The sequence below is a fragment of the Corapipo altera genome, unplaced genomic scaffold (genome assembly GCF_003945725.1).
Source record: "Corapipo altera isolate COAL_440 unplaced genomic scaffold, ASM394572v1 0, whole genome shotgun sequence".
Lineage (NCBI taxonomy): Eukaryota > Metazoa > Chordata > Aves > Passeriformes > Pipridae > Corapipo > Corapipo altera.
Genome location: NW_020884872.1, coordinates 15,245,227 through 15,262,667, shown reverse-complemented (window position 1 = coordinate 15,262,667; position 17,441 = coordinate 15,245,227). Strand labels below are relative to the sequence as shown.

At 39.4% G+C, this 17,441-nt stretch overlaps 1 protein-coding gene across 7 annotated transcripts in view; it reads right to left on the bottom strand.

The window, feature by feature from the left end:
* Positions 1 to 17,175, bottom strand: part of ADGRG2 (adhesion G protein-coupled receptor G2) — a 64,377-nt gene extending 47,202 nt beyond the window's left edge. For 2 of the 7 annotated variants that reach the window (XM_027639953.1, XM_027640005.1), the window contains exons 1-4: positions 17,115 to 17,155; positions 16,287 to 16,305; positions 13,849 to 13,963; positions 5,363 to 5,481 (exon numbers count right to left, since the gene is read on the bottom strand). In XM_027639953.1, the coding sequence (XP_027495754.1) occupies positions 5,363 to 5,480 (118 nt within the window). In that variant the 5' untranslated portion in view covers position 5,481; positions 13,849 to 13,963; positions 16,287 to 16,305; positions 17,115 to 17,155. The other 5 variants (XM_027639972.1, XM_027639962.1, XM_027639990.1 and 2 more) reach the window with 5 other exon arrangements.
* Positions 17,176 to 17,441: the final 266 nt, after the last annotated feature.

Below are 17,441 nucleotides of genomic sequence, written 5' to 3'. Positions count from 1 at the left end.
TGACATCCTAGTCTCTAAACTGGAAAAACAGGAATTTGATGGATGGACCACTCAGTGAATAAAGAATTGGCTGGATAGTCGCACTCAAAACGTTGTGGTCAACAGCTCAATGTCCATGGAGAGACCAATGACTAGTGGTGTTCCTCAGGGGCTGGTATTGGGACCAGAACTGTTTAACATCTGACATGGACAGTGGGATTGAGTGCACCCTCACCAAGTTCACCAACAACACCCAGCTGTGTGGTGTGGTCAACACACTGCAGGGAAGGGATGCCATCCAGAAGGACCTTAAGAGGCTTTAAGATGGGCCTGTGCAAACATCATGAAGTTCAAAAAGCCAAATGCAAGGTTCCGTACCTGGGTCAGGGCAATCCCAAGCACAAATACAGACTGGGCAGAGAATGGATTGAGATAAGCCCTGACGAGAAGCACTTCGGGGTGTTGGTTGATGAGAAGCTCAACATGACCCAGCAACATGCATTTGCAGCCCAGAAAGCCACCCATATCCTGGGCTTCACCAAAAGCAGCCTGGCCAGCAGGTCAAGGGAAGGGATTCTGCCCCTCTACTCTGCCCTTATGAGACCCCACCTGAAGTGCTGCATCGAGCTCTGGGGACAAGAGAAGCTGTGGATGCCCCATCCCTGGAAGTATTCAAGGTCAGGTTGGATGGGGCTCTAATCAGTCTGACCTACTGGAAGGGGCCCCTGCCCATGCCAGGGTGGTTGGAATGAGATGATCTTTATGGTCCCTTCTAATGTAACCTATTCTACGACTATATGATTTCTTCCCCAACCCTGAGATTCTTAAATCCTCAGCTGAATACTGGTAGTTACAGCAAGAAAGGTAGAAAACAGCCATATTCTAGTAGAGAATGAGTTTAGGTAACTTTTAGAAAATTTGTTTTGGAGCCACTGGTTTACTTTAAATTCAGCCCTCATTCTCTGTTCTCTATCAGAGAACTTAGTTGCAGAGACATTTGGTCTGTGAATCTCAAACATACTGTGTCACTAAGACAGTGGTAACCTGGAGTTCAACTTGGATAGTAAATGGAATTTGTGGTGTCGACAGTAAATTTACTGGTAAAAAACAATGTGCCAGGCTCTGTCAATGCTGGTAAAACAAGTAGTTCCAGATAATGCCCCAAACACTGAAACTTGATCATAACTGTTCAGTGCTTATAGGTGCCTCATTTCCTCCACTGTCCCAACACAGGAAAGGACAGACTTTTGTAGCTGTAGATGTAAGCTCTTTGGAGCTGACTCTCATTTTGTGGGAATATACACATTCCAATCACATAATCATTATCATGATTGCTTGCTTTTAGGGTGCACACATCAGCAACAAAATAAGAAAAAGGTCCTTTGGAAGGTGAAAATAAAACAGTCTGGTAGATGTTTAGCCAGTGCAAGGAATATGTTACTGACACCTTTAAGGAGTCCATTATTTATCAATATAAGCAGACTTTTTATGAATGCTCCAGAAGAGGTTTGGGATTAATCATGATTGGTCAGGGTTGGAAAGCAAAAAAAGATTGGTCAACATAGGAAAAAAAAGCTTTTCCATTAGCTCTGCTGCAAAAAGACCAACTTCCAGGCAATTTGGATCAGGAGTTTTTTTCCAGGGCAAGTTACATTCATAGTCCTAGTTAGCTGTCAAAATCACAGCCAAGTCTTCTGTAATTTCAAGCAACCAGAGCACCATCTTTCATCAGGCCAATTCTGACAACTTTTCTGTCTCTTGAGCTCAGAGCTCTCAAATTTCTTTTTCAATAGCAACAAATGAAAACATGAAGAAAGTTCCTAACTTCGAAGTGCAGCTTTATAGGTACAAGCTACCAGAAAACATTCTAAACACAAAATACATCAATCCAGTTACATCCATATCTATTCTCATTGCATACTGTAGCTTCAAGACTTCCTCTGTGACACTAATTAGCAAAAACCTTTCACAACCCCGAATCATTCCTGAAGGTCAACATACATCATGTAGGTGCCATGCAAGGCTATAGACCAAACAAAAAACTCTCTGAGTACAGACTGAATTAGGTGAAAATCCTAACCACCAGACAGTGGATTTTGAATGGTGAGATAATTCTTAGATTCGTTCTAAGCAGCAATGGAAAAGAAAAACACACTTGACCCAAGAGCAAGCAGCAGAATTATTTCCCCTCTACCCAAACCTACAGCATGAATTCACTCATTCAGTTCAGCCTCTTGTCAGAGTCTAAAAGCAGAAGTTCAGCATGGAAAACTAATTTTTAAAACAGCTTAAAAGCTGGGGTGACAAAGACTGGATGGGAGAGGAAATTGTCACAGAAGATAAGATTTTTAGATACAGGCTCAAATATACCTTCTATTTTTAGTAAGAGGATTACTGCAATTAAAATAGATCTGCCAACTTACAGCGTGGACAGATCATGAGGAAACTGATTTTATAAAGGAAACAGCTAGCTAGTTATATGCCAACACTTGTGACACAGTCTCTCCAAATAAAAATAATTGCTCAAGTCTTTCATTATTAAGTGGGAATTCTGCTGAATGTTTTGAAAAATTTGATGCAGCTGCTGTTCCTCAGAGTATATGTCAGAAATATACTTGCATGACTCACATAGCTTCCAAAATTCCTGTAAGCAATCTTGAGCATGCAGACATGGCCGAAGTGACTGGTTTCCTGACACAGCTTCAAAACCTGAAGTCACTGTTAACTATCCAAACTGACAGACTGGATAACAATTTCTGAGCAAAAATATTAACCAAAACTTGAAGTATCATCATCAGACTTTACTTTGGAACTGGTGAGAGAGGCTTGATTTCATGTTAAACATTAAATCATTGTTGATGTGCCAATAGTGAATTAAAGGGCTGTTAAATCCTATTACATTATTTAGGGGAACTGACACATCAAAGTTGTCAAGGGAGGCAGAGTGGGCATACACTTGTAGATGAAAACAGTCTTAAGGCAGGTAGCCAACAGAAATTATGCAAAATGAAAACAATCTGATGATGATTCTTCTGGTCTGCTTTATATAATTAAAAAAGACTGCTGTTGATCAATATGCAAGGACTGAAGAATTAATTTAAAGTAGTAAAAGCATTTACATAGAGAGGTCTAACCTTCTGGAAACTGGAAAGGCTGGCCCACTTTGCTCTAAACAGTTATAAAAAAAAGTGCCAAAAAGTGGTGCCAAAGTTAAGAGAATAGATACCAATACTATCTGAAATGTTATAAGAAAGGCTTGGAAAATTTCATATGCTTTATCTACCTAAAGAATGCTGAAAAAGCACAAAGGAAATCATAACCATAGTCAGAAAATGCACTTTGCTGTTCCAAGTGGAATACATGCAGTACAGCATTATGCTAGAAATTTATTATCAGTATTAGCTTGGCTAAGTCTCTGATATGTGGGTGCATGCCATGTAAGTAGGAGATGACTTCACTTTAAAGCCTTTGGAAGTTCTGTTAATCATCACTTATTTTCTCTAGTAATGGTACTTGTGGGCTGTGTCCCACCCTTGACCACAGAACTAATAACCACTGTGTCAGCATAGTTGAGCATTAATACAGTCAAGTATTTTATTGAAAAAGTATAGTGACAAGTTTATGTGTCTGCACAATCTGGCTTTTAACCAGTAACAACAGTCATTAACTTCCTTGCAAGTGTTTGCCACCTGTAACACATTTGGCTTGCCACAGTCCATTAAAATGACGTCAAAAGAATCTTGTATACTAATATATTCCATCTAGAGCTCATAAATGTTCTTTATAAAATGTTTAAAACTCTAAACTTTCTACATGGGGGTCACTTGAGTCTGCTTAACATTTGGAAATCTGAAGCTAAGAACTGTTTCCTCAAAATTAATTTCATCCCCTCTTTTTATTCACAGTTGTATTTGTTTATCTGAGGATAAACTATGCCATGTTTTCCAGTGTCCTAGGCATCAGAAAAAACACAAGCAGTTCTTCTCTCTTCTTATTTTTTGGAGAACACACATACTTTGGCACCTCAGATGACAGAACTGAATAGAGATGCTGCTGACAGTACTAACAGCCTAAAACAAAAAAAACCCCAATAAAATAGGATGAAACCATAAATATGCTCTTGCATCTGTCTAGCTTTTCTTGAAGGATTTCTGACATTTGCAACTGATATAGACGTGAAAAACAAATCCCTCTTTGCTTGCTTCCTCAGAACTCTTCTATGACATCTGTCCACCTGCTGAGCAGCTCTGTCCTTTTCACTATTTGAAGCACAAGACGTTAAAACCTCTACATCTTAGTAGCAGTTTTATCACCTGAATGTCAGATTCTCCCTCAATAAAATCATTTTATGAAAATTACTATATTTGGAGAATTAAAATCAGAATTTGTCTAGTCACTAAACCTATGAAATCTCATTGCTTGTACAATGTTGTTAAGCAGGCACACCTAAATTAAAAAAAAAAAAAAGCAGTAAATTTGAACTGAAAGAAGTTCTGACCTTCTAAAGTAAAAATATGCCATGACACAGGAAGCAGCTTCTGAAACTAGCATTAAGTACATGGCAAAAAACACTTCCAATTTTTTAATACCTCAAGCACATTACTAACATGATAAATGTATTACACACTATTGATATACAGAAACTTTATGAGTGACAAGCACTGTTATCTTTATCAGTTGAGGTCCAGAGTAGTGACAGACTAACCATCGGTTTACAGAATAGCCATGAGAAAACACAAATTACTTTACCTCACCTTACCTCTTTACAAATTACTTTACCTCACTTTATTCTACTTTACCTCACACAAAAGCATTACAAAAGTTACGCAATTTGTACAAGAACCTTATAAAGTTATTTTTCATTTACTGTTATAGAAAGAGCATAAATTGCCAAGTTCAAATGTGTCATTTCTGTTACATGTTTTGGACCTTACTACCTTCTCCTTAGCCATATTCAGATCAAGAGAATGCAGATGTTCTATGCTCATACACACCCTAAATAGAGTGAATCTCAAAGAATTTTGTGGTGTTTTTGTAAGAACAGTGTAAAAGATTTAACAATATGTTCTGAAAATAGGAACACTTGCAGTTTAAAAAAATGGCAAGAAAATAATTTATCTTGTTATGACATATTGTGTTTTAGTTATGTCCTCATCCATAACCTAAAAGAAGTTACTACCAATGAGTTTTTATGAAAACATAAAAAGCAACCAAAATGCTAAGCATCACTTGGTTCATTTCTTGTTAGTGACGGTTTTTCCTCATAATTTCAAGAGGGCAAAAACTTTCCTGTTCTAAATACATTAAAAAGTCCTATTCATCAAGATGAATGTGATTTATTTGGAATACCAACACTAGACAAATCAGGAAAAAATTCTCTTACCTTTGCCTGCTGTAGCCAGGAACAACTGAAGTAAAAGGACTGCTTGAAAAATCCTGAATCTCAAGAAAATGTCCTGTATTCTGCCAACACAGCAGTGCTGTTTTCCCCAGGCAACCATTCTAGAAGAAAATAAATAAACAAAAATTACTAGAAAAAGTGTAGTTTTGTGGACATTATGAAAAATTATGTTTCCAACATAAGAGTATAAATCCCTTCAACCCCGTTATACTATTGGGCATATATTGTACAGAGATGCACAAATACTCTGTATATTGCCAAGACACTAAGAAAGAAAGAGCTGTTTGCTGAAAGGAAAAACAAAAATAAACCCAAAAACCCTCATTTGAGCTCTAATTCTCCAAAGACTTACAAATACATCAGAGCATGATTCCTTGCACAAATAAGACTTTCGACATTTGAAAAACAAACAAACAAAACCTCCAAAAGATATCATGGCTGGGCTTCGGAAATGAAGATTTGGGAAGCACCACATTTGTTACAAGCACGCTGGTGGCTAAAAAGGCCAATATAAGATAGACACGTCTGGTTGCAAAAGGCACAGCAGAAGGAAGATATACACACAAACAAAACAAACACACACACCCCAAAACAAACAAACCCAACCAAAACCTGGCAGAGCAAGCATGGAGAGCTTATCCAAAAGCTTTGTTAATCTCATCAAGAATGTAAGAAAGCACCTCTTCAGTCCCCTACCCACATGTAGGGGACTCTCATGTGACATTTTAACAGAAGCACTGTGAACTCCTAAGGAAGAAGCAAGACTTTGATTCCCAATCTCTTTCTTGTCTTGACAAGAAGCTACTGAAAAAAAAAAAAAAGAAATGCCAAAAGTCACTGTGGGCAGCATGGAGAGTACCATGAACACCTGGTTTGCCCACATTTCTTCCTGGTGGTGGTTGTCTAATATGAGCAACAGGACATGGTGTTGGAAAAAGAATGTGCCTCCTATTATGAGAGATAATGCTCTACGAAATGACACAATTTTTAAAAGAACTTTTCAAAAAAAGGTATATCTGAATATTTGGTACACTGAAAGAAACATTAAGTAAACATTCTGGTGCTCTCTGCATGCATTAATTTTTACATAGAAAGGTTTAGAGATACGTAGTTGCAAGTGCCTCTGTAATTGATTCTTGAAACAAAGCCACAGCAGTAACCTTTACATATTGACTGTCTTTAATATATCAGCTTTATGGCAGAACAGAGCATTCTGCACGACACCAGAAGTTTAATTTTGCAATCACAAGTCTGGTGCATGTATGAGTGTACTGGTTAGCAATCCTCCTGCTCCCAAACTGCACTGTGCTTCTGTACATGCTGTATCAGGCTGCAGTAGGTTCAGGCACTGTAAATGGTGAACTCTTTCAGGAGCTGTAAATTTGTGTTAAGGTTAGGCTAAAATGTTTTGGGGTTTTTTTTTGCAAGTATTCACACAAATTTAAATATTTGTTGATATAAAATGGTTATTATGGGGTGAAGTCTGCAAGAGAAGTGCTAGAGGAATAAACTGAGAAACAGTGAAGTTGCTAGGTGATTGATATTTTGGAAACTGATTAAATGTACATGCAATAAATTATACACATGTAACAACGTAGGATAGGATGCATAAAGCAAAGGCTTCTCAAAAATTAGGAGCACTGCAACATTGTTGCCAGTGTTTTAAATAATTACATTGTATTACATAGCCAAAAAAAAGGTAATACATATTGCATTAAAAAACACCGATCTGGATGATTACAATACTGCTTCCACAAAAATCAAACATACTAAAACTGACAGAAAATAAGTCGTATGCTAAAACAGTGGTCATAGCTAATACACACAATCCCATGCAGGAACAGATCAAAATGAAACAAAAACAAGTAAAAAACCCATGAAATGTCAAAGGCAGGCTAGCTTTCTAAAGACCCACAGGAAACATGTTCAAATCTGTCTTCAACTTGTTTCTCTGAATGCCTAAAAATCATATATTAATAAAGTTGTTCGTTCAGCAAACGAAGTAGCACAATTACATTAATTATTCTAAGAGCCTGATAATGAAGACTGTCATGCTTAAATACATCTGTCAACTTCACGAATTGTGCATCTACAATATAATTTTCTAGGGTTAAAAGAGATACCCATCCAAAAGCCATGTTTCTTTTCTCTGCTTACTCACGCTTCCCATTCTAGTCTCAAATTAGGTCACTTCCAAGCAAAACCAGGCTGCACATCTATTCTTCCATTTTATGGGGAAATTTCTTCCTTTGCACACTAAACCATCTATCCACAGTAATGTATTTAGACATGAAAACAAACAAAAATTCCAGCATACCTTGTATCTACTGTGTTGACATCAAGAATTGAAATGTGAATGGGATGGAGTTCCACAAGTTTAGCCACTGATGCCAGCAAGTACTGAGGCAAACTGCTTGCTTTGTGTCACATACTGATTTGGAATGCTCCTATATTCCCTGCATTTAGTTTTCTCCTTAAGCCTCAGTTCTGCAAACAGATACACATGAAATGAGCTGACAAGACAAAGGTTTATTCCTGAACCATCAAGAATCCCTTCTATTTGGTCTGGTAGATCTCATTGGGCAAAAATGTTAGTGTCCCATCCACCAGAAATAACTGCATTACAGCAGTCTAAACTTGAGGACAGGAGCCAAGCAATTCCTTGTTCTGACTCCAGCTCTGCCTGAGCACTATGTAGCCCTTAGGAGTTTGAATGGACCTTACTCTAACTCTTCCGGAGTGAGCTTTGCTAATATTTGTCCAGTGTTTAAATGAAAGGCTGTAATAAATACTTTCTGTACATTTAGGGTTTTATCTCATCTGGGTTTTTTGACCACTTTTTTTGTTCTCACTTCCTGAGATGGGCCCAAGCAAAGACAAGTGGGGACAGATGCGAGCTTCTTGTTGACTGAACACAGTCACATCAAGAACTTTGAAACTATTCAAAGCTATGAATGAAGATTAATATCACAGGGAAAGCAATAAAATCCAGATAGCAGGAAACTGAGTAAATGTATAAAGTGAAATACTGACATGGTCACAGCTCAATTGACTTTTTGCAAGACTTTGTACATTTACACTAGCTCAAGATTGTTCCAAGTCTGGATAAAATATACAATTAAAAGAGTTGGGAAAAAAACATTAGTATTCCTTTCTTTTTGCAACAATGCTGTTTAGACATTACTAAAGAAAAAGATGCTTTGATAGATTTTTTTAAAGGAAAAATACACCAAGATATAAAATACGACTTCACCATAGCCATTATGTTCCTCTTAAACTTAAGTCTTTCTCTGTATTAGAATCCTAAAGCTTTACTCTTGATGATCCTGAGCAGTAATGTGACTGCAAATATATAGTTGAGAATTGGGGATAAGTGATTCTTTTCATTTGTTATTCATTTTGCTCATTTGTTCAAATGAACATTTTTATTGTTCTTTATAACAGATGACTCAGAGAGCCCAGCGTGGATATGCATAGTTTTTGCAGTTGGATGAAAAATTTTCACTTGTAAATCAAGCAAATCTAATCAAGTACAACAGTTACTGAGCCACCCAAGAGTGGGAAAGAATTCTATGTACAGACTACAGGTAAAGATGTAACAGGCTGTCTTTACTTTCTCGCTTACAATAAGTCACTTTTATTTACAAAGAGCTAAGTGTCCAAAGTAGACAAGAATATAAAACATTTCTTTATGGGCAGCAGAAAAGATGGAAATTCAGAAAATAAAGGCTCAGGCATAAATCTGCTCTCTCTTGTTTGTTCTCCATGAAGAGTGCTCTATTTTGACCAATCACAATCTTATAGCATTAGCACCCGGGTTTCACAACGTTTCATACTATCTTATTAAGTTGAAAGTCAAACTAGAATTGACAGAACTTTTCTTAAAACAAATGAACACACATAGTTTTAAAAATTAAATGGTTATTTTGTATGTTGTGTTACACATGATGCAGTTCTGCATTAATATCACATTCTCTAGAAATTAAAGAATTTAGTGGAAGCAAAGACGGGAAGATGGTATAAAAAGGAGTCTGTATTCTTATCATTAATATTAATTAGCTTATGCCATGCTATTTGACTTTACTGCTTTCCAAGTGTGTACCTATAGGCGACGTATAAAGACATATAGGACTTACCTTCAGCAACTGCTTGCCTTGTATTACATCAGATATATCTTCTACATGATTGAAGCCAAAGAAAGTACAAAACACAAATACAGCTGTTGTGTTCCGTAGTGTATTTTGTTAAACTACTTTTTGAAAAACACATCTAAATTTCACAATTCCTGTTGAAAATATCTAATTACTGGCAGTCTTTAACATTTAATAAGCTGTTATGCCAAGTTTTAGCCAGAGCGGGTTCTCATTGCCAGTGTGTAAACTGTTGGTTACAGAAACTTATGACCCAAAGCAATCATTCATTTCCTTCTAATCGTGCTGTCTGCTGCTGCACTTCAAACTCTTTCGTTCAGGTCACACTTATTTCAACCATAGTGTCTGGGCTTCATTCTGTCTTCTGTAGTTATCCTCTATAAAAATTTTGGATTTTAATAAAAATATTTCCCAAATGTACAGAAGCTACTGCTGAGGAGGAGGGTAATAATGAATGGTAAGCTTCTGACCACTGTTCTGTAACAGTCTGCCTTATTCAAACCCATACCAGGGTGACAGAAGGCTAAAAAGAGTAAGAGAAACAAATCATACTGCCCACGTATGAGAACTTTTTGATGTCTTTAATTTCTTTCAAAAATGTAAGACTGTAGACTTCTTCCATCAACCCTTTATATTTTCCAGACTGGAACCAAAATGCAGTAAAGTTCTTATGTTATTTTTAAATTTTGGCTGAAGCAACTGAGATGTAATAGGGAGGACGCTTATGTTGGAAAGTCTTATGTCACTGTGAATCTTGGCACACACAGTATTCACTGACTTAACAGCAGAAGGAGCACCATTGATTTTAAAATGTTGTTCCGTGGGGGGGATTATGTGTTTTTCCAGAAGACAGTAATAGGATTATTACTGGCTGATAATAGCTTGATTTTCATTAATTTTCTCCAGTGTTAATCATGACTGTAAAAACAGGCATACTTATGTGTTCTACATATAGTCACTTTACGTGGAACATCAGTTTTTTCTAAGACTGTAATGGTAATGTGCTCAAGGACCTTCCAAAGATGTCCTCCTGACATAAATCTTTACTGTTTTCAAAGGTATTAAATATTTTACTTTTTAGTAAGTTGGCTTACAGAGAGCAACAAGCCACTTAGTTACAGACATCATCACCTGCAAAACTCATGGCTCGCTGGTCCATTTCTTAATAGAACTAAACAGGAGAAAAAACTCTCTGAGAAATCCATTCTTTTGTTTAGTCTTTCAATGCTGCAGGATAGTAGCATCAGAAAGACCTTTTAATATATTTTATTTTGCAACTATCAAGCTGTGCAAGCCAAGGTCTGCCTTCAGTCCAACTCATAGATCTCCCCTTAGATTCATGTAAAAGTACAAATTTAATCACTAAGGTCTGCGTAAGTGAATTCAGGAGTGTGGTATGCTATTGAATGGCTCTCCATCATGGACATCAGTGCCAAAAAAAAGCACTTTTGGTACTTAATTCTGTTGCACAGCAACTTGTGTCATATGTAGTGCAAAAATGGAACAGGGGACAATAACAAGCAAGTTTTTGTTCCCTCTCATCCACATTGGAAACGTTTCACCTCTTCATATGCAATTGCCACCTGGGAGATGAACAAGAGGCCTCTCTCTAGCTCTTATAAAAGTTTTACACTATCCAGGAAATCCTTGTCTGCGTTGTATATTCCCTCGAGAGCCCACACTCCATTAAATCTTCCAGAGCAAACTAAAAAGCCCTTCAGTGACAACACTTCAGCAAGTTTCCACTTCAAAGAGTTTACAAGGTGATGTGTGAGAAGCAGAGATGTAATAAAAGTAATTATGTTTGTCACAAGTCTGGTTATTTCAACTTCAGGTTGTTTACATTTTCATTAATAATACTTAGGGTTTAAAGGTATATTGGTTTAATGGAGGAGGAAACCACAAAACGTATTCTGCAGTGTAGAAGACTGCAAGTACAACAAAGACCACATTACAGGTGCATCAAATAAGATTAAAGGAACACTAGACATGCACCTTGAGCCATGTAAAGCCATGAGAAAGGGTGTATAAAGGTATAAGCATAAAAAAAAAGCAAACAAAAAGTTTTGGAAAGCCTTTATATTCAGTTACAGGACTTGAATTTGCTGCAGAGATAAACAGGGAAGGACAAAGACTTTCCTAAAGCTCAAATATTCAAATCAGTGAATAATGTAAGCAGGCTGTGAGCAGCCAAGCGAGGGCCAGGCATGCCAGAAAGAAGACTGTCCAGCTCATGCTTTCAATTTTCCTACTTTTCAAAAATGAATTCTGAAAGTTTCATCTTACTGTAAGTGGGGGAAAAGAAAAAGTAAATAGTGGTTTCTGCTCAGTCATCCCCACTCTCCTTTCCACGCTCCCTTGGCTTGAACAGCAACACCCTAGAAAAGAAATTATATTGTGATTTCATCCTAGGCCTCACTTTATGAACTTAACAGATCTCTTGGATCTTGTACTTGGAACTGTTAAAATTTCTCTTGAAGCTGAGAAGCACAATGTTTAGTGGAGGTTTCTGGTTAGTTTTTTTTTTTCTATTAAACAACCTCTCAGACTCTTTCAGTCAACAGCCCACTGACCAAAACTAATTGTACCGAAGAAATAAAACTCATCAGTTTGGAAAGATGGATGCACTGAAGCAAGCACCTTCCAAAGCCCTGCTACAACTCTGGTTTGGGATATGGCATTGCTACCCTACATGGCCTAAGGAAATATAGTCACTTTGGCACTTCAGTCTTCACGTGGAGTAAATATCTAGGGGACCTCTATTAAGACATTCTAGTAAACAAGGTTGTGCCAGAACAACATTCTGATCTTCTTTTAGCACTCCTCCTTCTTAGGGTCAATATAAGTCTACGTAAGGGAACAGATGGTACCATTGCCAGGACAAACCCCATAATCAATTGTTAGGGAAAGAAAGGAGGTCAGATTTCTGACTGGAACCCACATTAGACTACTACAAATGAAACAACTTAGTAATAAACATTCTCAAACACTTGAAAGTAATCACACAGGTGAGTAGATGACTTCAAACCAGCTTCAGAAAAATTTATTTAAACTAGAACCATTTCTGTGTGTAGCCCCCACAGTCACATCAGCTCAAAAAATTTACTTTGTGCAATTACACTCCACACGGCTTTTTTCATCGTCACCAGCTCTACAACTCTACAAAAAAAGTGATTAGCCTTCTTAGAAATAAACCACATGCTGAATTACTGAAACACAGATAAGGATGAAAAAAGGAAAGTATTTTTAATTCAAGTTACATGAATACTTGGCCTATGCTATGAATAAGTAATGATGGAAAAAAGTCACTTCAAAACATGAAGCCCATCAGAAAACCATTCAATCAGTTTATGTCCATAATTAATTTGGTGCAAAAGAAAGAAAGATACTCAAAGTCTGGTTGAGAACTTGGAAATTAAACGTGGAATTTGGCAACATTCACAGTCAAGCATGCCGAGATATCTAATAAATCCAGGCAGAGGGACACAGTAATTTTTTCTCTAAAGAAAGGGACTTACTATGAGAAGATTTGAAACACTAAAAGCATCAGTAAAAAGATGTTGAGTTTTGCTGTGTGTGCACAGTAACATCTCCATAATGAGCATACTCACATTACTCCTTGTCTTACTATTTCTACCATTTCTAAATGTGTCACGTCTTGTCAAACATGACAATTTCTGGCAAACCTACTGATGGATCTCTGAGATCTTAACTCCTCAAAGATTCCTTTGAGGAACATTATAAATGAGAACATACTCAGTGCTTTATTTGTGAGTGGTTGTTCTTTTTTGGTAACTAAGGCATCACTTGAGGCACTCGTGCAAATTTCAGAAAACAAAAATGTGATAAATTCTAGTAATTTTCTCTGAATTCTAAGGAGTGAAAAAGTATTTTAAGTAGACTGGGGAACTTTATAAACTATTTATTTTCTGTATACTGTTCCACCTAGTATAACTGACATTGTATGGTTTTCTTTTAAACAAAAATAAGTTAATCATGTTACAAACTGTGTTTTTTCTAGGAGATGATAAGAACACTTATGAGACGATAAGCCAGCAGAAGAAGACCTTGAAGGGAAGAAAAAAGTCACTGTTTTTACAAGGCACTAGCTGAAAAGCAGCTGTTGTGTCAAACAATAATTATATTTCTGGGCTACAATGCTCATTGACAAAAGTGCAGAGAATAAAAATAGATAAAACCAGAAAATGCTGAGTTTGGGACTTGAACTGCCAGATACACTTCTAAAATCTTGTATCAGTTCCACTACATAATACCTGCAATAAAACTGGTACTGAAGCTGATGTAAGTAAAACTTACCTGTGGTATACAAAATGTTCAGCTCATAGCTGAAGATAAATCACACAGGGAGGAGCTTGAGATCCATTTTTTTGTCTTTGATATAATGTCAGCTACAAAGGATCGTTTTTCCATCCTGAACAACAATAAATTTCAAAGGTATTTGAAATTTGAACACAAAAGGAATGCAAGACTCCCAAATAATTGAGTCCTATTAATTAACATATGGTTACACAGCTGCGATGGGCAGGGCACGTCTCCAGGATGAAGGACCACCGCCTCCCTAAGATCCTGCTTTATGGTGAACTTGCCACCGGTTGCCGCATGAGAGGAGCCCCGAAGAGGAGATACAAGGACTCCCTGAAACAACATCTCAGCCTTGGCCATAGTGATCATCATCACTGGTCTACTCTGGCCTCCAATCGGGAAGTCTGGAGACACACCATCTATAACACAGCTGTTTCCTTTGAGAACACACGCAGGATCACTCTCGAGGAGAAAAGGCAATGCAGAAAGAATCGTGCCTTGCAGAAAGAACAATTGGACATGCCTGTCTCGTATTGGCCTTTTTAGCCACTAACGTGCTCGTAACAAATGTGGGTAGAGCCCTTTCCCAAATCTTCATTTGCGAAGCCCAGCCATCATGATGACACAAGCCTACTTTTTTCATAGAACATTTATAGATCCTTTCCAAATTGTAACTCCAGCAATTCATGACTGGAAAGAATAAGATCCTCATAATTCTGAGAACCTATCTAATGAAATGGTTCACTCTTTTCATGTTCATAAGATAAGTAGCACCCACCAACAAATGAATATTCTCTAAATCCATGCATCTGGAAAAGAGTAAAGCTTTTAACTGAACCTAGATACAAAAGCACTACTAAACTTGCCATTTATCAGAAAGTTAACAGTTCAGGCCAAACACCTTATTCATGCTGAAGTCTACAAGATTAATTGTATGAGCTACCCTTATTTTGGCCTTCAAATAATCTAATCTAGTGTTCCACTGAAAACATAAAATTCCACACTCAAGTGTAGTGATCAGTTTTAAACCTATATTCTGTTTGCCAAGGCCACTGATCATGTTATGTAATAAGAACTAAAAATTGTCCAAATGTAAGAAGAGTTATTCTCTCATGAAGTCCAAAACTTTCACAATCTGCCAACTCTCTGCAGTTATCAGTGGAACACCTGACTAAAAGCATTCACAGCACAAATTGAGTAATTGAGTATAAATTGAGTAATTAACTTGAGAATGGGAATTTAGTTCTTTCTCTCTCCAGATGGCCATAATTTGAGCCAATTTCTGTTGATGTATTAGAAAGAGAGTTTAACATTAAATTTGGAAGGCACTGAAGAAAAAAAAAACATGCTCACAACCTCCACTTGATCTACAGAATTACCTTAAGCTGCTAAAGTAATATTAATAAAGATACCAATAACATTAGTTCACTTGGTGTCTGACTGCCACAGCAGACATAACATAATACTTTCTTACAGAGTAAAGTAGAAAATTTTGTGGCTCCAATTTGTATCTAAGCAAGTTTATTTACATGGACTTTCCTGCACTCTCTTTCAAAGTATTTAGCTTTGGAGGTTGCTTTCATCTTTAAGTTGTAAGTGTGCTTCCACGGTGAAGACAAATACTTGCAGATCCTCTGAAGCAAAGACATGTTTTCTGTTCTTTAGTTTAATCCCACAAACACATCACTGGTCACCCAGCAGAGGAACAAATCCCACTTGTTTCCCCCATGGAAACAGTTACAGGAGTATGCTTTCCAGCTCAGGCATAACCTTAAATTTTAAAGCTTAAGAGCAGGAATATCAACTTGCGCAACTCTCATCTAGTGATGGTGTTCACTGTTAGCCTATGCAAGCCAAAAGGAGAAATGTGTCCTGAGTAGAGACACATAATACCAGCTTTACTTTTTCAGCGCATGTGACAGAGCTGAAGACCCAACTAATTTGCTTTGGGATTGAATAACACTTAGATCTGCATGTTAGAGGTTATAAACTCTATTTTGGCTCATGTTGAAGTTCATTCTATCACACTTTCAGCATTACTATAACTGACTTAAGCAGGGAGGTTGGACCAGATGACCCACAATGGTTCCTTCCAACCTTACTGATTCTGTGATTTCATACAAGCCCAGCCGGGGCTTGTACAATCACACGTTTAATTTGCTGGATAAGCATACCTTGAACTAATTTACAAACATTTCTTCCACATTTCCACATAAATCAATGCAAGACAATAACACAGAAAAGCAAGAGTTCAGTGCTGTTATAAGTACTACCCACGAATGACAAAATGTATACACTTGCAAAGCAAAAATAAACTCAGTCGAGAAAGGATGCTTCTGATACACTTAGCCAGTGGAAGTGACAAAAACCCAGACAAATAAACTCCTCGGGATAATTATTGTGCACAAAAGGTGACTCTGAAGACATCTCACTTTCAATGATGTAGGTTTCCTTGCAGAAAGCATGAGAAAGAAGCAGAAAAAACTTTTAAGCTGAGTATATTCTCTGCACTGGTTCCCACAGACAACGCGTGTGAGAGCAAACCCCGACCCAGCCGAGCAAAACAGTCCCCAACCGGACGCTGCCCCGGCTTTTTCGTAAACCACATTCAAACTCTACTGATGCGTCTGCCAAAATCATTTACTTTCTAGGCCAATTTAAACACGCTACTGAAAATTTCTCGCCGCTGATTAAGCGCTTAAAAGACGACTGGAAAGATGATGGAAACCTCCCCACCGGCAGCACGGAGAAATGTACCTGGTAACCAGCGCGGTGCCCTCAGCACGGACTCCGGACGGGCTCTCGCAGCCCCTCAGCGCGGCCTCGGCCCCGCACCGGCCCCGCGCGAGTCACAACGGCCCCGCAGCGCTCGGCTCCCGCCCGCCCTCCCTCCACTGACCCCCCCGGGCCGCGCTTCCCTCGGCCCGGCGACACCCGCAAGTGCCACTCCGGGAGACGGATCCGTGACTAAGCGGTAGCCGCGGGACTGCGCTGCGGAGGTCGGAGCTCCCCGACCTGCTCGGTCTCCCTCTCTCTCCCTCCGCCCGCCACCGCCGCCCCCGCGGGACCCCTCCGCTATCACCCCGCTCATCCCTCCGGGCACAGTCGGCGGGAAAGCCCAGCCCCAGGGAACCTCTGGCGCCCGGCTCCGGAGAGCCCCTCACCTCCGCCCGGCTCGGGGCGACTCCCATTCCCGCAGCCCGCCGGGTTGCCGGTCCCTCCTCGCCCTCGGGAGCCCCGCGAGCCGAGCAGCCGCTCACCTGGCGCCGGGCGACCGCCCGTCCCGTCCGTGCCGCCCGTCCTGTCCCGTCCGTGCCGCCCGTCCTGACCCGTCCCGTCTGTGCTGTCCCTGTGTGCTGTCCCTGTGTCCCGTCCCGTCCCGCCCCGCTCGCTCAGCACTGGGCACAGCGGAGGCGGCGGTGGCCCCGGCAGCTGTGGCAGCCGCTGGACAGGGGGCGGAGGCAGGCGAGGGAGGTGCTGCGGAAAGCCGAGGGAACCCGGCGTGGCGGCGGAGCTGCCCGGGAGCGGCCCCCGCGCCCCCTCGGCCAGGCGGGCTCGGCCCCGCCCGGCGGCCCCGCGGGTGCGGG